Below are 22,995 nucleotides of genomic sequence, written 5' to 3'. Positions count from 1 at the left end.
ACAGACAGACACAGAGACAGAGACAGAGAGAAAGAAAGAGACAGAATCAAAGACAGAGAGAGAGAGAGAGAGAGAGAGAGAGAGAGAGAGAGAGAGAGAGAGAGAGTAGTACTCCTTTGTAGCCTTTCTTTCAGTAGATATTTTCCTGGAAGTTTTCTTCTTCTCATATTTCATTGGTCCAAGCATCTGCCAATCATTAAAGTCATGATTGAGAAACAGAGAAAGATAACAGTTTTCCTCAAGAAATGCAGAACTATTCTTCAATAAAATTAAAAACCATTAATACCGGAAAAATTAACACTCATCAAAGAGAAGATAAAAATTATGTCTGTGTAAAATGACTCTTTAGTAAGGACAACAGGCAATTTCACCTAGGTATAAATTCTAGAACTTTGAACTGAATAGTTACTAAAGGTCCTTATCAGTTCCAAGATTTAGTTACTATGATTTAATCAAAATCATTTGATTAAATAACAGTTTTACCTGATGTTTGAATACTTAATTTAACTGATGTGTGATTTTATTACATCAGAGTATCCTATTCACTTCAAAAATTAAAAAAAATTGTTCCATGAAATAAAATCACTCCTTCTAAACTGTGAGCTGGTGCAGTGGCCCAGGCATGCAGAAGAGATATCTTACTCAGTGGAGACAGTGAACTTCTGTGGCCTCTCAAGAGCTTTCTATTCCTACATACAGTAATAGAGCAGAAAGTAACATTTACTCTAGATTTTATCATGAAAGACAGATGAACAGATTAATAGAGAAATGTTTTGGAGTTGACAAAGCCGTTCCTTCACGAAGCTAACTACAGTGATACCTCGGTTTGCCAGCTTAGTTTCTTTTACAATTTGGGGAAAGATGGCTGTGTTTGTTTGTGTTTGTGTGAGAACAATGACCACCATCGTGTTTGTCATCTAGAAGCAACTTTGCTGAATGTTTTTTTTTTTTTTTTTTCCCAACAGACTGTTCAGGAAGTATTACTTACCTGTACCTTAGAGATACCACAAGGGAATATGATTGTAGCCCCTACAATCTGTAACAAGCAAATATAGCACATAATATGGGTTTCTCCTTCATGTGTCTATTAGGGGAACAAATAGATCCAAAATATTTCCAGATTGCTTAATGTTACAAATGAAGTTTAGAGTTTGAGTGTTTGTCTCATAAGTGTAACATGTAAGGAAGGCAATAGAAATGTAGAAAGGAAAGCAAAAATCTCTTATATGTCCTTACTTCTCAAAATGTATTTTATATATCTAGATCTATATCAATATAAATCTAGCTATATATCTTTAACTTATAAGAATGTTATACTAAATAGACATTAAAACATAAGTAAGATTATTAGGCAATATGAAAGAATAAAGATACCACAGTAGGAGATCACTGTGGAGCTGAAAATATCAAATCTTGACCATGAGACAGAATATCCTGAGTGACCAATGACATCAAATATGTTTGTTTTCTTTCTGTCCTATTGAAATCATGGCATACTTTGTTATTTTATTTTTTTTTAATTTTATTTATTTGTGTGTGTATATGTGTGTGTGTGGCCAGCTCAGCCCACCAGGGGGCGGGGCTGGCTGGCATGTGGTGCTGGGGGACTGAACCACGGTCCCTGTGCTTTGCTAAGCTTGTTCTAAGTAGGTGCTTTAGACCACTGAGCCATCTCACCAGCCCCCATACTTTGTTATTTTATGCTAAGCAAAATAGAGAAGGAAAAATAGCATAGAGTTGGAATAAGCTTAGTATTGATCCTTCTGAAACTAAATAGGAAAAAGGTAACTTGAACAAGTAAAACTACCTTAGGTTTTTCTCTCCTTCAAAAATCACTGATAGAAGTCACATATCCACACCTTTAATTTATTCATTAGAAGAATCAGACTAGGTGCCATAATGCCTGGCATGTGATTTTGTTTAATTTGACACAAGTGTCTCTGGGCAACAACATTTCTGTGGGCAAGTGTTCTAAAGTGAAACTCAAAGAAGCAGAATCTAACTTTGGAATTTTCTTGTGCTTTGTGTTGTTGGAAAAACATTTAGTGTTTAAATACTTTTATTTAGCTTGTAAAATCAACATGATATCTGGTGTGTGCTACTTTACTCATTTTTATGTGTCTTTAAATTGCAAAAAATGACCAAAGTGTGTTATAGTACAGAAGTTAAACTATGTTACACTAGTGTAATGAGGATTAACAAGGTAATAGCTGTAGAGTTTCAAAGACATTTTCCATGAATTGAGCACAAATCACTTAAAGAAGGCTGACTTTTTCTTCTCATATTATCTTTTGCTTTGCAGAAATGGAAGTATTATAGTCCTATTTGACCTTTTTTTTGCTCAGTGGGTGTCAGATGAAAATGTAAAAGAAGAACTGATTCGAGGCATTGAAGCAAATAAGTCCAGCGAACTGATAATTTTCCATATTGATTTGAACAGCATTGATATCGCAGGTATCTCAGAACATTATTTGATTTCTTTGAATCATTAAGCTATGAAATTAAAATTCTAGTAATATACCAGGGAAGCAGTGGGATCATCCTGGACTTCAGGAGCATGTCTTATTGCCTGAGGTAACAGGTTTACGTGAGAAAAAGTGAAATGTGGAGAAACTCCTCCAGAAGAAAATGTGTCGGTGAAAAAAATGTTTGTAAAATATCAAGTATCAAAAAGATTCTGTGAGTCTTGCCACATTCTTGGCACTGGTCAAGTGCCCTCTGGCATTGTAAGGAGCCTCTACCAGAAAAGGCGCTCAGGACTCTCTCAAGGACAAATAGGCCTTAGGAGATTCCAAAGAGATAGTAGTCAGTTCCTAATTAAAAAACTAAGAGAATTAAAGCGAAGAGGCAAAGAATTTGATCGATCCCAGTTCTATATTTATAAAAAGTAAAGTTTACTTTAAAAATGATAAATAATTTTGGGACAGGAATTGTAGCTGATGGGCACAGCCCCTGCCCAGCAAGCACAAGACCATGAATTCAATTTCTGGTATCAAAAAGAGAACAAAAAGATAAATTCTTTTTACTGTAAAAATAAACAAGGAGACAGGAAACTTGGAAACAAAAATGACAACAAGACAATATCTTTGTCAATGTTTAAGTTTCTTTAAAGTTTCTACTCTGCTTGTCTTCCCTTCAGTTCTTTCCAACAAACATACACCCAGTATTTATCCTGACTGAGAACAGTAGAAATTTTCCAGTTACATCTAGGTCCATAATTCCTTATCTAGAAACCTTAAAGCTCAACATGATTTGAAATTTAGAAATTTTAGGATTTTGGAAAATCCATCATCTGTGGTGGCACACATGTTATTCCAGCCCTCTGGAGAATGAGGAAGGGGGATTGAAGTGAGTTTGAGTCCAGGCTGAACTACATAGAGAGTTCAAGTCTTGCCTGAACTATGTAGTGAGACCCTGTCTCAAGGAAACTCATAACCCGAATAACATCATTATATCTTTGTCCACACCAAATGGAATGGAAACAAAACCACAATTACCAAACATTGATTCAAATAGAATTGGTATAGGAAGAGATAAGACTATAGATTTACTTTTAAATCAAGTACATAAAAACATGCAGAATTTTTTTTTTAATTTTGTAATAGCAGATGCAAAAGTAAGAATTCTAGTAGCTTTTCCCTATAGTGTTGTTTCATTAAGCATGGCTTTATTTTCTATTAAGTCTCATGCTGCAGCAGCTCTGGTTAAGTGACGGTCGCCAGTAGTTGGGGTCCATTCTCAGATCGTTTCCTTCCCTCTCTCACCGTCACTGGAGGAGGGGCAGTCTTTTGGGGGTCTCTGTCAGATTCACATGAGTTTCAAACTATTAGATATTCTTAACTGGAACAGGTTGTTTTTCTATCAGTGTGTTTGCTCGCATCATTTCTGTTATATGAGGTCCTTATTACCAATATTTTATGAAGTAGAAATCCAAAGCAGCAATAACTCTAGTGAATTACTTAAACCCTCACACTATTTATATTTAGATCAAGGTAGTCAGACTTAGGAGACTTGACCTTTATGTTTGTACCTTTAAATATTACACTAAAGTTTGAAAAGGGTGGACTGGCATTTTTCAGTAGTCACTCTTCTGTATAGTTACTTCCTTTAGCCATCTTTATTTTACTGTGCTTCAGTTTCTGGAAGTCTGTTTTGGCAAATGAATTGACAGGACTGATGACATTTATTTTAATGACTCCCTACTACTGAACTGTTTTGGAAGAAGAGCTTATTGGTTTCAAAACTTATGTATTTTTCAAGAAAGCTATGTTCTCTGAGTTAACATAGAATTGGTATTACAAATGCCATAAACTTTATTGTAATAACCACTTAAGGATATTCTCAACAAATTGAAGTTAGAGGATATCTTAATCTTGATTAAGTTCATTCAAATTTATATAGCAGCTTGGTACTAACCATAATTCTGGTATTTATGTTTGATTTTTGTTGATATCATGTGATATTTCAAATTTACTACATGTCAAATTAGTTAAGAATTTTGGGTTGGGGAGACAGCTCAGCAGCATACACACCTCCCGGGCAAATGAAAGGTCATAAGTTCGATCCCCCAAGACCAAAAAAGAAGTTCATATTTCTTTTGATGTAGGATTTTATGTAGAACATTTTTAAGTCAAATAACAAATTAAAATATATTTTTGAAAAATTTATATAAATTTTATTTTGCTATATTCTCCATAGATAATCTGCCACACATGATTTATGCAATTTTGCATAGATCTTGTAGAAATAAGACCAAAATTAAGCAGTAGTGAGATAAATGACCCAGTTTGTAGAAGAGAATGTTCTGTTTAATTTATGCATTATCAATACATTTCTGAATGAAGTCAAATTCATTAAATGAATGCTTTTCATAAGGCGCAACTTGTTTTACTTTACAACTTGTATAATTGGCTCACTGTATTTTTAAAACTATTGAACATGTTAAGTACTGAAGAAATTAGCTGGATTTTATCTTTTCTATGAAATGTACTTTATAATTACTGTTTAGTTCTCAATAGATATTACTATATTGGATGAGTGGTTTGTGATTAAGTCTTCCATATGTTCACAGCAAAACCACCTGTGCTAAGATGCCAAGTGCTGGTGTGTAATGCTACATTAGTTGCCTTAGGTGCAAACCATTTTATATAACTATAGAATGAAGAGAGACTTTTTAGGAATTAATACAAATAAAACAAAAAATTTGGCATAAACAAATTGCATGGGCAGAGCATGCAGGTAATTAAAATTAGCAAATGTATCACAATTATATACTGAATAGGAATAATATGAGATTGAGCAAAGCAGAGGTTTTAAAAGACCAACTGCCTCTTCTAACAGTACACCCTAGAGAAAAGCTAAGCTCTTTAACAAAGGTCCTGAATAAACTGGTTATCTACATGAAAGAGGATCATATTAAAACTGTATTTCTCATCCTGTAACATCAAATCAAAGTGGTTCAAAGACTTACATATAAAATAGAAACAATGAAATTGCTGGAAGATAAAATAGGAATAGCACTTGAAGACATGGGCATAGGCAAGAGCTTCCATAGAAAACTCCAACAGTTCAAGAAATAGCACTAAGAATGAATAGTTGAAGTTTTATTAAATAAAAATCATCTGTGTCATAAAGGAAAAAATTCAACAAAGTGAAGATACAATCTTCTGAAATGGAAAAATAAATATTTGTCTTCTACTCTCTGATAGAGGACTAGTATCTAGAGTTAATAAAAATCTCAAAAAAATTAGATCCCAAATATAAAGTGACCCAATGAAACTATGGGCTAATGAAATGAACACTCCTTAAAATACAGACAAATGAACAATAAGTATATGAAAAAGTGGTCACCATCTTTAGCACATAGAGAAATACAAATTAAAACAACTCTGTGATGCTGTCTTTCTCCAATAAGAATCAGCATTACCAAGAACAAAAACAAAGCACTGAGGATGTGTAGGAAAAGACATCATTTTGCATTGTTTGTGTGAATGTGATCTAGTACAGTACAACCACTGTGAAAAACTAGATTTTCATCAAAGAATTCATATCATGCTACAGAAAAACAGGTACACACCTACATTTATAGCAGTAAAATTCAAAACACTCAAACTACATAAGCAGCCTAGATGCCAACCAAGAGATAAACAGCTAAGGAAATAGCTGTACAAATAAAATAGATTTTATTTGTATAAAAGGATTTTTGTACAAATAAAAAGTTGGTGTGATGTTTGAAATGCAAAGTAGCATGTGAATCAGCAATCAAATGCTTTTAGAAATAGATTTTCACAAACCTAAAAGTCATGGAGCTCTACAAGGCAAGATAATGCTTTGCAGTTGAGATTTTATTTATCCATATTGCAGCCCAATATATTTAAAAACTGTCACTAAGCCCACATTCCCATCTCCATTGTAAAAAATAAAAAACAATAGCATCTAACACTATCCTAAACATACTTTGAAAAAAAGGCCTTAACTATTGATAAAGCTTAATATCTTTAAAATAAAACTGAAATGTAGATTTCAATGTTTTAAAAATTATTTTCTTAAAACTTTGAGGAACAACAATATGTATCCAAAATAGCTCCCTACTTTCTGGTGTTCTTTTAATGAATTCATTTAGTGATTCATCAACCTAGTTACTGAGGTATTGTTAGCTGTAGAAAATGTCCTTAAAAATATGTGGAATGACTTAGGGGAAAAAAATCAGTGCTAAATAAAGCCACAAGGCCTTGGAGTGAAGGCTTTCACCCTTCCTATGCTGATGACAAACCTGTCAAAGTTATAGCCAACTGATTGAGTCACACTCGCAGTGTCTTCTAGATAAAGAAAGTGATGATGAATCAGGGGACAGAGCCAGAACCACCTTGCCTACATTTAAACAACAATAGCATCAACGTGCACATATCTTTACCTTTCTCATTTTATATGAGCAGCTGATATTCATCAAAATAAAGATCAAAAAAACATATTAAATTATCAATCATTGAAATACCTCAGCGATTCCACCCACCAAGTTCTACTTATTACTTGATCAGTGTTTCTCAAACTACCTGGTCTCTTTGAACTTTATATGTATTACTTACACAATAAAGACTAAAGCATAAGTCTTAGTGGGTGATTAAAAATTGAAAGAAAAATAATACATACACTACATGAGACATTTAAATTCAGTTGTCAACCTGCCTGGCTTGGGAGACCCCCAGGAAATTCATAAAGCACACTTCTGAGAGTCTCTAAGAGGGTCAGTGAGTTGTGACCTGGGAGATTCTTTATGGTCCTTGTTCCTCTCTCTCTGGTACTATTCTTCTGCTCTGCTTCTCAGCCAGCAAAAAGTGAGAGACTTTGTTCCACTCCAGTCTTCTGCTACGAAGTGTCTGTTTTGAAGTCAGTAAACCAGGAACTGAACCCTCTGAAACCTTCAGCCAAACAAGCTTCTCCTCCTTTAAATTGGTGTCTGCTGCTGTGTTCCTGAGATAGGCTATCTGACCAATATGCCAATCTTCTTTGGCCAATGCAGGATACAATCCATATTAGAGCCCTTCTCTCTGCTCACTACTAACTAAAACAATGATAATAATTATTATTATACCTATAATTACAATATTAATAATTATAATTATAGATCCTTTTTAGTAAGGACTCTTCAAAGAGCTTTAAAAAACTATTATACCTGGTAATATTCACATAAATATGGTCTGTTATATAACAAAATGTCCCTCACTTTTAAATATTTCTTCTTATTGGAAATTGTATTAAATTACCCCAATCAATTTCCGAAGAATTCTTATAAGGTAAGTGGGTGAAAAATATTATATTTTCTTTTTACTAAACCTATGTAGTACACGAGTCCTAAGTCGCAGTTCTCATTTATTCTTCTCATTCGGCAAAATACTATAGATTTATAGAGGGGAACGAGGCAATTAAACTTGAAAACTGCAGTTTCTGAGCAATAATTTATTATGAATATGCCTCTCAGGGATGTTAGGTTTATTCTCATTTTTTATGTGCCTGGAAGATAAAGTTTGAGAAAAATCAACAAATGCATGCATCATATACCTGGCATTAGTACTATTATAAATTCTGCCACAGAGAATTTTTGTATGATAACAGGTACAGAGTCCAGGAAGATTGTGTTCTATTGTTCAACTGCCTGTGTTGCCAATTACTGCAGAGTTTTACTAATCCATTTAGAGCACTGGAGAACAGAGACAGACACTAAGGTTGCACTATACAGATTGATTTCTTGGCTGCTGCAGAGTGCCTGGAGGGGTTGTCTGAGACCCCTGCTCATATGCTTGAAGGTTTTCTAGACTATGGCATGTTCTAGTCCTTTGGTGCTGACTGTGCAAGCAACAATTACAGAAGAAAACAAAACTTTTCTCTATCTTCGGCTTTTTTAATCTCAGAAAAAATAGAATTCTGCTATGTGAAAAAGTTTGAGGACTGCAAAACAAGAGTAATAGGCTGATTTTGTGAGGACATGGATTTGGTCTGAAAGAAGCTAAGGTGGAATTATGTCCTTCAATTTAATTGTTCCTGAGCCAGATTACTGAAACTTCATCCAATAACAAGTGGAACTGAAAGCATTTGTCTTTCTCTGCATGAGAAACATTTACATATTGCTAAGCACTCCCCTCCAACTGAAGACATACCCACTCATATGATATTAGAACCATTGAAGCATTTATTTACTGTAATTTCATTCGGATTGAAAGGCCAGTCCATCATCTTCCTGAAAGATTAGCTTTGTTCATCTTAGTTAGTGAAAATTTCCATAAAAAGACATGTATTTTTCAGTATTCTTTAATAAATAAAATTGGTCTCCAAAGCAGATATTCTTGAATGCATATTCCACTCCCACTATCAAATAAGCTATGAGGATCTTGATTTTTATTTGTTTCAAACAGCTATGGTTATCAAGTACAGTGCTCTGACTCCCTATTTAAATGAGAAGAAAAATAAAAACCTGAGATTTCTAAATATTATTTCCAAATTAAGATTTGGAAAATATGGTGTTTTTGCATGACAAGCACAAGATCCTGAGTGTGATCCATGGTACCACCAAAAAACAAACAAACAAACAAAAATAAACTATGGTTTTTATCTTTTTATCTTGTGCATAGAATTTTCGTGATTTGAAACACAAAACAAGGATTTCAGTCTTTGTTCCTCCAGACTTCTCAGCACCAAAAGTCAGAAGAGGAGGTTCCTCACTCCCCCATCAGTGGAAATTGATTAGACCTTGGATCCCTCTTAAATTAGCACCCTTAAGTTAGTTGGCTACATATAGTTTTCCTGGGACAAATAGAAATGGATAATTAAAGCTTTCTAATTGAATACCTCCATATAATACTAATTTGCTAGTATATTTTCATAATATATAGAAACTAGTATCCAGAAAAAAAATAGCATACAGGTTTAAAAAATACCTCATAGATGTGGGCAATTACAAGTCTTTTTTCTACTCAAATTAAACAGTAAATACTGTGTGACTAATTTGATCAACTTTTAATAATTCAAACCTATTTTTATTCTCTATTTTGTTACTTGGAGTTTATTACTTCATTCTAATTTTGCCTAAGTGCAGTTTGTTATTGAGTTTTAGGGAAAAGTGGCAGAGCAAAAATTAAAGAATTAAACATGAACAAAGTAGTGCACAAGTCAAAATATTCTCACATTAACAATATAAGGCAATTTTTTAAAGAAAATGACATGTGACCAATTCCTGTATCAGTGGATAGTTTCTCAGACATTGTAATCATGATTTTGTATATATGTAGATGATAGAGACTAGACCAAAATTGTGACCAAACTGTATAGTGAAAATTTATTTGTTTATTTATATGTTTTGTGGTACTGGGGATCGAACTCAGGACTTTGTACTTGTCAGCAGGTGCTTATGCTGATGAGCTGTGTCTCCAGCCCTCACATAGGGAAAGTTTAAATGAAAAATAATTATTTTATTCAATAACCGAACTTAGAAAAAATGGGGTATACCGATGAATGTCCATTTTGTATCTGTGTATTCAAAGTGGTTAGGATAGATATATAGTTGCATTCTCTTAATGAATAGAATGATTTGTTCTAATGGTGTTTGTAAATAGGATCTCAAGTCCGCATCTTGTACAGCAATTAACCACTAAGAAGAATATATGCAGTGTATTATTTGTTGAAACTGTACTTCCGATTTGATTTGAAACTGTCTCATTGCTATCTGTTTATCAATAAAATTTAAAAAAGAGTTCATATAACATAAAAAATAAAAATAACTGATGTAAAAAAATAATAATAATTATTTCAGTAAGAAGCAGTGTTGCTTTTAACCCCCCCCCCCAACATATTCCATCTTGCTTTGTGCACACTTATCTCTTTTTCTTGCCATTTTCTGACACAGTTCTGGAATTCATTTTTCATGAATTTCTTTAAAAGTGTGGTTTAAAACAGATATAGTGAGTGCTCTGTCAAGCGCAGTCAAGGGGAAGGCCGGTCCATAAGAACATTACGCTTTTTCTGCAGGTTTGGCACCATGAAACTTGTGGCTCTTTGTCCAGATCAAAATGTTCATGAAAGGGCAATGTTTGGGTTAATTCAGAATGCAGTCAGCCTCACAAGGCAGATAAAGATATTGAAGAAGGAAGACTTTCAGAGCTGTTTTAGCAAGTGACAAGAATGATTGAAGTTTATTTAAATCAATGGGGATTCTTTCGTAAGGAATTAAGTGTATTCGTAGTTGTATGTTTATGTAAGTGATAAATTCTTTCTTCATGTAATCAACTGGCTACAGTATATTTAAAAACAGCCTGGAGAGAAAGAGAGCAGTACCCACGCAAGAGCACCTACTGGTTCACTCACCTACCTCAAGCTATGCTGATGTTCTAATCTCATTGTCTTTTCTTCTTAAAAATCACAAGTGTGACTAATGACCAACAGTAATTCAACTTCTCACTCCTTAATACTTCTGTTTCCACCTCCTTTGAGCTTGAGCAGGATTAAATTTTGGTCACTGAAGTTCACAAGTTCTGTAAAATGGAAGTCAGTTTCATGCCTCATCTGCTCGGCTGATGAGAGAGCTCCAACCCTCCTCACATCCACCTGAACCATGAAATAGCCTCTCAGTTCGTCTCCTTTTGTCACATCATTCTCCACATGATCCCAGAATTGCCTTTATGAAAAGTGGACTGGTGATGGCATATTTCATATACATGAAAGTATTCAATATCATTTGTTATAGGAAAGCATTTCTAACATTTAGCCAAGATTAAAAGGCTCCTCAAATCTTGTTACTGTGTTCTTTTCTTGCGATGGCTTCCAGAACCATACTGCTGGCTGGATGAATTAGACTTTCTATTTCTGTGTATTAGTGTGCTCCTATCACACTTTCTGCAATAGTTTATATCTAGATTCCCCCTAAGGCCTCAGGCACTCAGAGGCAGGCTTTTTGGAAGCTGATTGGATTATAGGACATTACAACTGACTTTCGTTAGGAAGTGGAGACTGGTGGGAAATGGCAGGTCATTGGGGCATGAGCTGGAAGGGTTCATTTCCATTCACCTTTCCCTCTGCTCTGGTTGCAATGATGGGAGATGCTTTCCTTGCACCAGGCCCCTCTGTCATGCCACCAACTGTTCAAGGACTGAAACTTCTACACAAACAAGCTGAAGGTCTCTGCCTTTCATCTGTGGGTGTTGGTTAATTTCTCTCAATGGCAAAAAATGTGACTAAGACTCTTCACATACATTCGTCATATGTAGCTTCCCTGTACACTTCTAGACATCCTTCAAATTTGTTTAAATGTGACCTCTTCTGTGAAAATATTTTCTGCCTCAGAAAGTGTTCAACCGCTAGTGTTACCAAAGCAGATCTTGCTTTTAAAAAACAGTGAGTGAGTGAGTGAGTGAGTGAGTGAGTGAATCATCCCCCCACTAAAATCCAATCTCTGAGAGAAAAGAGCATTCCCTCACTCATTCTTTTATTTCTATTTCTTGCAATTCCATGCCACAAACAAGTAGACAATAAACACTGACAAAGCGAGTAAATAATCATCAGTAGGAAAAACAAAGGATCCCAAGAGATTGCCTTCACTGGTGAGGAGTAAAGATCCATGAAGTGTGGAGATGCCATAGAAAATCAGCAAGCAAAACTCCCAGCACAGTGATTAGGACAATAATTGTACTTCTTACCAGCTGAGTCTCCAAAACTAGGCTTTCAAATGCTGAACATGGGATTTTATTAGCTACTGTTAAAATAAGGCCGAGTTTCAAGTAGAGTGCTTTTCTTCATCTCATTAGCAAGAATTTATGTAATACTGTTAGGCTTGTGCTCTTTGTACATTTTTCTGGACTGTAACTCCATGATAGAATACTCCTGATAAATTGTTCTTATTTATCAATAGTTGTAATGTGTACTTGGGTATTCTGTATTCACTTATATGGGTGTATTCTGACCTTTGAAATGTTAGATGATTCATGAATTTCCTGATATATGTGAGGAGTCTTAGTCAATCCATATTAATTACTCCAAGCTATGAGAGTCTGACTTAGTTACACATATATTCAGCAACTCCGCCTATATTCTTTTTTAAATTATTATTTAGTACAGGATTTATAGGGTCTCACTATGTAGATCACACTCATAGTGATCCTTTTGCTTTCAGCCTCCCAAGTGCTTGGATTACAGGTGTGCTACAACACCCAGTCTCAATCAGAGACTCAGGGTGCCCCCGCGGCGGGGCTGCCACGGCACCCACCTGTATTCTTAATCGATTATTATTTTTGTAGTTTTCTCAATACAAATACATTTTGTTTCCTTATTAAGTTTATGCAGTAAAGAAATATCAGAATTTAATATTTTGATCCTTTAAAATCCCAGTAGATGGCAGTGCAGTGCTGATTTTAAGATTAACAACAATAATGAAAACATTTTACTGAGTTGAAGATTTCAAACACTTTATACCATCATTGTTATTCTAGCCACAGAATTATTCAAATTCCAGCATAACACTGAAAAATAGGAACATATGTTCTATCTCATGAACATGTAAATAATACTATTTTCAGCATTGCACTTAAATTTTCCAACTTAATTATAAGAAATGTGTTGCATTTCTTGTGTATCTTTATAACTGCATATGTGGAAGCATATAAGTGAAGAGTGAAATGTGCTGAGAACCTTAACTCAATGGATTTGGCTGAAAACCTAGCAAGAGTGTCTTTTTATCATATATATTAAGAATCTAAAGTCAACGCTGGGCACAAACCTGTGATCCCATGGCTTGGGAGGCTGAGGCAGAAGGATCACGAGTTTGAGTCAGAGTAGGCTACATTGTGAGTTCAAGGCCAGCCAAATTACAAAGGAAGGCCTCGTCTTACAAAAAAAGCTAGCATCAAGAAGAAACAGGTATGAAATAGAAATCCTTATATTTTAAATATCTGATCATACCTTAAAATGGCAATCAGTGATACATTTTACTCTGAAGGATATGTCTCTGTTGAAGTTACTGTATTTTTAAACAAAGTGCTAGATACTAATGATGATGTGCTATACTTTCCAATAAATTATCCCACATAAAAATGCTAAGAAAGGGCAGGCCAGATAGCTCAGCGATTTACAGTGCCTGCTTAGGCAGACACAGGGACCAGGGTTCAATCCCGGTACCCTCCCCCATGTGTGCTGTGCCGGCCCCGCCCCCGGGGCATGCTGAGATGGTGACTGAGACTGGGTGTGGTGATGCACACTTGTAATCCCATGGATTGGGAGGCTGCAAAAAAGGAGGATCACTATGAGTCCAATCTGTGTAGTGAGACACTGTGGGCCCTCTACTAAATACAGAAAAAATAAAACTAAATTTTAAAATGCTGAGAAGTATAAAGGTTGAGAGAGTAAATGGCCTGAACCATGCTATTAATTTTCTGAGGCTGAAACACACAGAATAAACATTCGTATTTAACATCAATGAAGACCCTTTTTTCAAAATTTAAATCTTATTTTTGAAAAATGATTGATTCATTAAAGGAAATAAATATACCAGAATTTGAAGTACATATTTGTGCATAAAGACTTAAATAGTAAAAAAAAAAAATGACAAATTTCATATCCTATACCAATCTCATCAATTGGAAACTAAGTTGACTGTGCAAGAAACTTACAATTTAAATTTTGTTTTTCAGGTAATGTCTCAATAACATGCCAACCTGGTTCAAGGCCTTGTGCTGATGCTCCGCAGTGTGTGTCAACTGATTTGTTTTGTGATGGAGAAATAAATTGTCCAGATGGCTCTGATGAAGACAATACGATTTGTGGTAAGATCACCCACCTGGTCTCTGTTCCTTCTTCCTTTTCTCCTCCTTTGCTGTATGTGCACACGCACACACACACACACACACACACACACCCCTGAAACAATGACTCACATAGCTCTGAATCAATGATTGAGTCCAAAAGCTGCCTGTATAATTTGACATAGATGTCTAAAAATTTATATTGATATTTTCCTAAACTTCATTATATGATCCTAAATATATTAAGTTTTCAAAATTCCAAATGATGTTTATGTAGAGAATGTTCTAAATAGTAATGTCTGTCATTAATCCTTGCTTATCCTTGATAACTGACTGCTCTAAACTTGTCTGGACTTAGACCTTCACCTGCACATTACTACTTGCTACCAGTGCTCTTTTCACCATCATAAGATCAGATTTTTTTGCTGTTTTAATCACAACTATTTCAGTGAGGATCACTCAATTCTAATTGCTGCTTTGACTTCCTTCTTGTAGTTCTGTAAATAATGCAAACGATGATAATGTATTTTATTTGTACATTTTGGCACTATTTTGGAGTCTTACTATTAGAAATTCAAATAGCATAATCGATGACTCTACCTGGTTAAATATCTTTTCTTCTTATTTCTTCATTTTATAATTATGTTCCATTAGGAAAGTTTACCAGAAAGCAATACCTAAGCAGTTAATTTATTTTCATATGGGACATACCTAGGTAGATTATCACATAAGTGAACACATAGACAAGCAAGGGAAGCAAAAAACCATTTGAATAATGCCAGCCTATAATTGTTTTTGAAACATTAGGCAGAAGACATGAATTGAACATCGTTTTGTTAAGATTTATAATGATTTAACGACTGATTGTGAGTATAACTAGTTAAGGGCTACAGTCACTTATACTGTTCCTTCTTCTATCATTTATTATACTTTTCTCATCTTGCTTAATTTTAATTGAAGACAAAGATTACAATGAGAAGCAAAGTTTTAAAAATTACCTATTGACTTGGAATATCATTTAGAAGATGGGAAGCCTGTCTCTTTGCCAGTAGCAGTTCAACAAAGGCAGTACTACTGGAAAGATTTCCTCTCAGCAATCTGCATCTAGATGTTCTTGGATAAAATCCAAACTGGTGGAGTTTAACTGCATTCATTGACTTGCACTCAGAACATAGCCGTGGGAAACACAGCCTACCGAACATTTCTAATCTATTTTATATGTCTAAGGTACTCCAAGAAAGCACTTTTTCTTTGCTATGATTTTCAGGCACTTTCCAAATCTTTCTAGGGAGACTATGATGCAATGTGCCATGCTGAGGTAACAAAACTGATGCTGAGTTCTGCTTCAAAAATAACCTCATGAATGTCAGAGACAGACATAGCGTACTGAGGCTGTATAAAGATCATCAGAACTTTCAGCACGACACAAAGCAAACACTACATTAGATGAATTAAATAATCAGAAAACGTATCATACCAATAACCTGGCTCCTAACCTCTTGAGGTCCATAAGTTTATGGTAAGATAAGATCAATGCACATAGAAATAGTCTTAAAACATTATATAAAAATGACAACCTGAATTACTCAAGTAAAGATTTTTTTCTGAGCCAGTGTAAACTTACACAGATCCCCAGTACTAAAACTGAACTATTTACCTAAGTATGTGTTAAAGACATAAGCAAACTGCATCACTGCATGCCGGTATCTCTGCAGTTTTACATTACTCAGCCTTAACATCAACTTGAATTCCATGTCCCTGACTGCATTAAGCCTCAATGCCCTCACTTTCCATTTTCTTGATTATCCTCTTTGTTTTTTTTTTGTTTTTTTGTTTTTCTTTTCTGAACCAGGGATTGAACTCAGGCCCTTGCGCTTGCCAGGGAAGCGCATATTCCACTGAACCATCTCCCCGGTCCCCTTCTTTGCATTTTGAAGTGAGCATTTTATTTTTTCGGTAAATAAATTTTAATCATTTGGGAGATAGGGTAGTGGTAAAATAAATCAATTAATTTGCTTTTAGCAAGCAAGAATTCAAAATATAATTTATTTTATTATTTTGTGCATTGACAATTATGAGCCCAGAAACCTCTTGGACTTTCCTTTAGAACTGTCTCAAAATTTTGATAGCGTAATTTCCACCACAAATTCATTGAGTGAAAATTCAATGCGCATTTTCTCTATAAGCATTTGACCTTTGCTCTTATTTATTTATTTTGCTCCAGCTGCGAGCTCCAATTCCAGTTTGTGTTATTAATAGAGTCATATTAATGTTGACTTCCTCATGCAGCTTCTTTTTTTAGTCTTTGATTATTTAGGTTTGCACACGTATAGCTGACTATAGCTGAACGGAGATTTCTTTGAATTGCTTTCCTGTTCTGATTAGAATTGCATCCGCAAGAAAGTTCCCTTTTCAGCTGACCTATGAGAAGAAAAGACGCTGACTCACAACCTTTCAGGCAGAGGTGCAGGCCTGCTTGAAAGCTGGCGAGTGTCTTCGCAATTTGTATGCTGCATTTGTACTTGCATAATCGACCTGGGTGGGCTGGTCAAGTCATGTGTTGTTTTATACACCAGCTTTCCTGGGGACAAATATGCAATTAAGAAACTTCAAGTCAGCAGAATGCTCTTAGCAGGTCCTAGGTGCACACCCTTAGGATCCCCATCCCACTGTAGTCAATAGAGGCTGATGTTATTTGACAGGGTCATTTTCTTCCAGCCAGAATTTTATGTTGCTTGTTGCTGCGCTGCAAAGTGCTCAGCAGTCTACACAGTCATAATCATGAACGTTCAGCAATACAACTCATCCATGTCTGAGTTTCATATTTTTCCCAGAAGCCTCTCTTGCTTCATTCTCATAACAAAATTGGCTTCTTCAAAAATAAAATTAATTTTAACAATTCCCAAAATTAACGAAATAATACATAAGGAAGATCCTAACATAATCCTATATCTTAAAATGGTAATATTTTAACATTCTGTATTTTTCCATTGTAAGGAGTCCAACATTGTGATAATGTCACAGCTTCATTTGCTTACAAGCAGGAATTTACCAAGGGCCTTTGAGAGCAGAATTGGGCATGTGCATTATCCACCCCTCCAAAAATTTTTTCATCCTCATGGAAAACTGGAAGGCACATTGATTTAAATACCATGATAAACAATCTTAGAGATTTGAGACAGTCACAGTCCATTAATCACCTATGGCACAGTCCAAAAAAATGTCAAGGATGCCCACTCCTGATCTGTCACCCTGGCTGGCCCCAGCCTCTCCAAATTATCTGTTACAACTTGCTCAGAGACAAAGAAAGAATGTTACAGAAGGTTTGTTTGGATAGGAACACAATTACCTTCACGAGAGCGCCTGGGCAGCTTAATCACATGGCTTCATCTGAGTCCACGAGATTTGTGGCATGAATCTATCTAATCATCTACCTTGGAAGGCTCTTAAACAAAATGTGCCTGCTATGTCTGTCACTGCCATAAGGGACGTAACGGCTGAACCATGCACTTACCATATTTAAATGGCAATGGAATACTTGTCTCTAACAAAGCTAAATGAAAAAGCAGGATATAAACAAAGGACCATTTTGTATCTGTATATACAAAATAGGATAGATGTACAGCTACTTTCTCTTAATTCATTGAGAAGTAAGATTTGTACTAATAGTGTTTGGACAGGATACCATGTCTGCATCTTATACTATGAATAACTACCATGAAGACAACAATATGCAATGTATTAATGATTGTAACTGTCCTACTCTCCTGTTTTGAAACTGTCTCATTTCTACTTGTTTCTAAATAAAACTAATAATAAAAAATAAGGGACATAACTGTACCTTTCAAAAAATTATGAATTTTGTAGAACAAAAACTCTTCAATATCCTTCCTAAGAAGTAGTGTTGTGGGGACCTGTCCATTAGCTCAGGTAAGTACCTGCTGAAACGAAGCAGTCAGGCTCAGGCTAAGGATGCTGGGGTTTGATCCCCTCATCCTCAAGCCAAACCAGACCTGCCCTGAAGGCATCCTGAGCAGCAACACCCGCACCCCCGAAAAAAAAACCCTACTTCTGGGTCTAGGCAGATGGCTCAGTGGAATAAGTGATTCCCCGGCAAGCGCAAGGGCCTGAGTTTAATCCCTGGTTCCACCACAAAAAAAAAAAAAAAAAAAAGTAATGATGAATTTGAAAAACTCTTAAAATTTTACCAGCTTTGCAAGCTGGCTTAACAGGTTATTTTTCCTGCTTTTTAAAAATAAACATAATCTGTATTTGTATTTTTAAGAATTTAACAAAAATGTAGTTTTTAAATTCCCTGATTCCTTCATTTACACTTTTAGCCTTGTTTTTCAGCTCAGAGCCTGAGGGATGCATCTGTAGTAGTAGCTCTGTTGTGGTAGTGAAAATGTGGCACAGTCTGAGATTAACTGGTATGTCTCTGCAGCCACAGCTTGTGACGGAAGATTTTTGCTCACTGGGTCATCAGGGTCTTTCCAGGCTGCCCACTATCCAAAGCTTTCTACGTCAACTGCTGTTTGCCAGTGGATAATAAGGTAGGGTCCGTCTTCTAGGTCCTGTTTAGTTCTGAAGTCTTTTCTTGATGTGGGGTCTTAGCACTTTCAGTGTTTTCCTTAAAGAGGTATTATTTTCCTTAACTATGAGGTAAAGTCTTCTCAATTGACATACTATTGAGAAAGTTTACCTGTAGTTCTTGCCATTTTGAAAAAAATATTCTGTCCTATGAACAGGAGTGTTTAATAAATTGGGCTGTATCTCTGGGCTCCTAAGTAGTCTTTTCCGTGTGATTGGCACAAATCATGCACTGCCAAAGCGAAAAGCACACATGTTCACCTGGGCTGTTTTGGAGTTTCATATCATTTGTCTTGTCTGCAGAACACACTTTTCCTTTGGTACCTGCAGGGGTTGAGCTCTAGCTCTCCACCTTGGGGACACTACAGTCTGTGAATATTCAACTCCATTTGGGATTGAGTTGATATTAGAAATACCTTTAGCCCTTCAAAAAAATCATTTTGAGATGGATCTCACTGAGTTGCCAGACTGGCCTCGATCTCCCTGCCTCAACCTCTTAACTAGCTGGGATTATGGACATGCTCCCCTATTCCTCCATCTGGCCTCATATACATATTAAATCATCTCTAGACTGCTTATAATACCCAATGCAATGTAAACCTGAGGTTTTTCAGGGCAATCTAGGTATAGGTAGCCACCGCATCAGCACAATGATGCTCCACCACACCATGTAAATCATTGTTATAGTTCACTGGTTAGGAAATAATGACAAGGGACAAAATTTGCAAGTGTTTAACACCGACAGCATTTCCTTTTCTAGAATATTTTTGATCTACAGTAGATTGAATTTGTGAATGCAAAACACAGGGATATGGAAAACTAATTATAATTCCTTTGCTGTTATGTTAACAATTGTACAAAAATATCCAATAGTATGATTTGATTGGGTTTTCACATGGTGAGAAAGAACTCTACCACTGAGCTACACCTCCAACCCCCTTTGCTTGCTCTATCATATATAGTTTTGGATAAGTTACTATGTACTTGACTTCCAAACACTTAATTCAGTTGACTAATCAATCATGATGGTGACTGCCACGATCAGGCTGCTGTTAGCTGATTCACCTTAATACTTACCTAAGCATCTTGTACTGAAGAGGAATACCTGATGGTCTCACTTTTTTTGTCACTGGGACATAATACATGACACAACTTAGAGGAGGGAATGTTTATTTTCACTCACAGTTCGTAGAGGGGTCAGGCATAGTGGACTGGTTCCAAGGCAGGGCATCATGGCAGAGGGGCACCACAGAGGAGAGATGCTCAGAGAGTGGCAGGCAAAAAGCAGACAGAGAGATCAAAGGAGGAGAAGGAGAGCCAGGGCCCTCCCAACTGCACCCCCAGAGACTCACCTCCTTGGAGCAGGCTTCGCTTCCTAACATCACATCATTTAGCTATAAACACATCAATGGACTAATTCACTGATAAACGTCATATCCCCAGGATCTGATCACCTCCCAAACTGCCCCAAACAGGCTCATATGGCTTTAGGAGGACCTCTAGATTCAAGCTATTGAAAACTACACTGATGTTCCACTCCGATATTCCAAGTGGAAAAATAATCTGTTCTCATATAAATGTACAAGACATTGAAATAAAGCTATGTGATGACTTGTTCGTGCAATCTTCAAACTTTATGACAACTTTTTACAAACTTTATTACAATCTACCAACTTTATTAATGCTAAATAAAAACAATTTAGGTATTTAAATTCATTTCTTCATAACAGTAGAATAAGATCAAAGGATTTGGAACACACACTAAAAAGGTTTTATTATCATGACACAATCATTTATGTAATAACCATCTTATATTAATTAATAGTTTGTGTTTCTACTCTTTTTATATCCATTTCATTATTTAAAATGTCAAAAATTTATTAGTGTCATAGAAATGATTATTTAAACCTAACAAAATAAAATGTTATCCTAAAACTAATAGCTTACTTCATGATAAAATTATAGTTAAGTTAGCCACCTAATAACTTAATCTCCAAGCTCTATCAAAGATGCATTTATATATAGTTCAGAATTTTCCTTTTCCACTATGGTGATAAAAGAAGGTATAAAAAAAATACTTTCTTTACATGCTTCAAGGGCAGAATAGGTAGTGGAATTTTTCTTTCTTTTAATCTTTTATTTATTTATGTATTTAGTACAAGGTATCACTATGCAGTTTGGACTCATAGTGATCCTCCTGTCTCAGCTCCCTAGTGCTGGGATTACAAGCATGCATGCCCAGTTTCAGTGGCTGGCACAGCATGTGGTAGCGGAGATCAAACCCCAGTCCTTGTACTTGCAAGGCAGGCCAGTAGAATGCCAAACTATCTCCCTGGCTCAGAGATATATTGAATATGCAATGAAACTATAGTTTGGGTTGTACTGATCAACATTAACATTATGGTTACATTTAGCATAGGGCCAAGTGATAAGAATATGGATATTTGAGACAGTCTGTGAGTATCCAAATCTAGTTTCTTCAGATTAAGGAAGTACAATCTTAGACAAATAAATAAAATTCTCTGACCCCAAATACTATCAACTAAAAAGTTCATCTTCTTTAATTGGATAAATCTTAGTAAAATTTTTAAATGAGTATAAATTGACTAGCCTATATCACATGCTCAATAAAAATAGACTGTAAAAATCAGCTAATAATATAATAATACCAAAGGTATACATTAAATTTAGAAAGATACCTATTTCTTTATAAAAATAAATTTATTTATTTATTTATTTAGTGGAACCAGGGATTGAACTCAGGCCCTTGCACTTGCCAGAGAAGTGCTTATTCCACTGAGCCATCTCCCCGGCCCCTCTCTTTATAAAAATTTAGAAGATAACAAAGATGTCTAACATTATGAAAATGTTTGATTATTAATCTTACTTTCACTTTTAAAATATCTGTGGCTTTATTGCAAGTATATTGATTGATCTGAAAAAAACATGGAAATAGTAAAAAGCACACCTTTGTTTCTACGTTCTAATGCTAGTACCGGTTTTGAGAAGGGTCACATTTCTGATTCTGACATTTCAGAGTGGAGTTGTAAAAAATGGTTGGAGTAGTTCAGAGGTGAGCCTTTCAGAGCATTCCATGATAGCAGACAGCTGACTGTGACATGCATGCTAGACCTAGACACTTTCTCCTCAAGCCATCAGAAATTTGAAATCCTGTATTTAAATATTAAACTTATATTTTTTGACAAATCTCTCACACTTCGTCCTACACCCATATAAAAATTGCATGGATCATATTTACAGCAGGTTACACCTTACAACAACAACCACTATATACTAGCTTATACAAAGTGTTGAAGAATGCAGGGATATATGTAAATGAATATGTCTTTGAGACATGCAGATTCTGGTAGGCGGGCATGGAAGTGTGCCACTAGTGGTCATCACAGAGTGTGGTAGTTTCCATGACAATGTGTGTGGATTGGAAGACTCACTATTAAAAAATTTGTACAAATTGAGGTACAAGTTTAATGTAATCCCTATCAAAATGGTAATGGAAATTTTGTATGAATAGAAAATAATTCTAAAATTTATATGAAACCATAGAGGAATCTGAAAAGCTATAACAACATTGGTAGTGAAGAATAAACTTAAACAAATTGTATTTCCTGATTTCAAAACACATTTTGAGGTTATAGTAATGTATGGAATAATGAGAAACACAGAGACCAATAGAATAGAAATCCACAAAATAAATACATGTATGTATAGTCAAATATCTTCAATAAGAGTACTATGAAAATAAAATAGAGAAAAATCAACAAATGATACTGGGAAAACCTGAAGTCCACATAAAAAATAAAATGAGACCTTTATGATGAAACTTTCACAGAAATTTGTGCAAAATGTAGAGATGATTTAAATGCAACACCTAAAACCATAAAACTGGAAGAAAACACAAGAAAAATATTTGACATTGATCTTGCAACTATTTTGAGAATATAACAGCAACACCATAAGCAATAGGAGCAAACACAGGTAAATATAAAGACATCAACCTGCAAAGCTTCAGCACCATAAAGAACACAATCAGCAGAGTAAAAGGCCACCCACACAGTGAGAACAAACATTAGCTAATAATATACCCATTAAGTGTTATAGGCAAAAT

General features: G+C 35.3%; 1 protein-coding gene across 1 annotated transcript in view; it reads left to right on the top strand.

Annotated features, from left to right (window-relative positions):
* Tmprss15 (transmembrane serine protease 15) overlaps nt 1-22,995 on the top strand; it is a 133,901-nt gene that overhangs the window by 12,330 nt on the left and 98,576 nt on the right. The window contains exons 4-6 of the mRNA XM_004639096.1: nt 2,303-2,454; nt 14,169-14,300; nt 18,724-18,832. Of these exons, the coding sequence (XP_004639153.1) occupies nt 2,303-2,454; nt 14,169-14,300; nt 18,724-18,832 (393 nt within the window). The remainder of the gene's footprint in view (nt 1-2,302; nt 2,455-14,168; nt 14,301-18,723; nt 18,833-22,995) is intronic.

Source organism: Octodon degus, unplaced genomic scaffold (assembly GCF_000260255.1).
Source record: "Octodon degus isolate 3935 unplaced genomic scaffold, OctDeg1.0 scaffold00106, whole genome shotgun sequence".
Lineage (NCBI taxonomy): Eukaryota > Metazoa > Chordata > Mammalia > Rodentia > Octodontidae > Octodon > Octodon degus.
The sequence above is the reverse complement of the archived record's forward strand: the minus strand, read 5'-3'. Positions and strand labels throughout refer to the sequence as shown.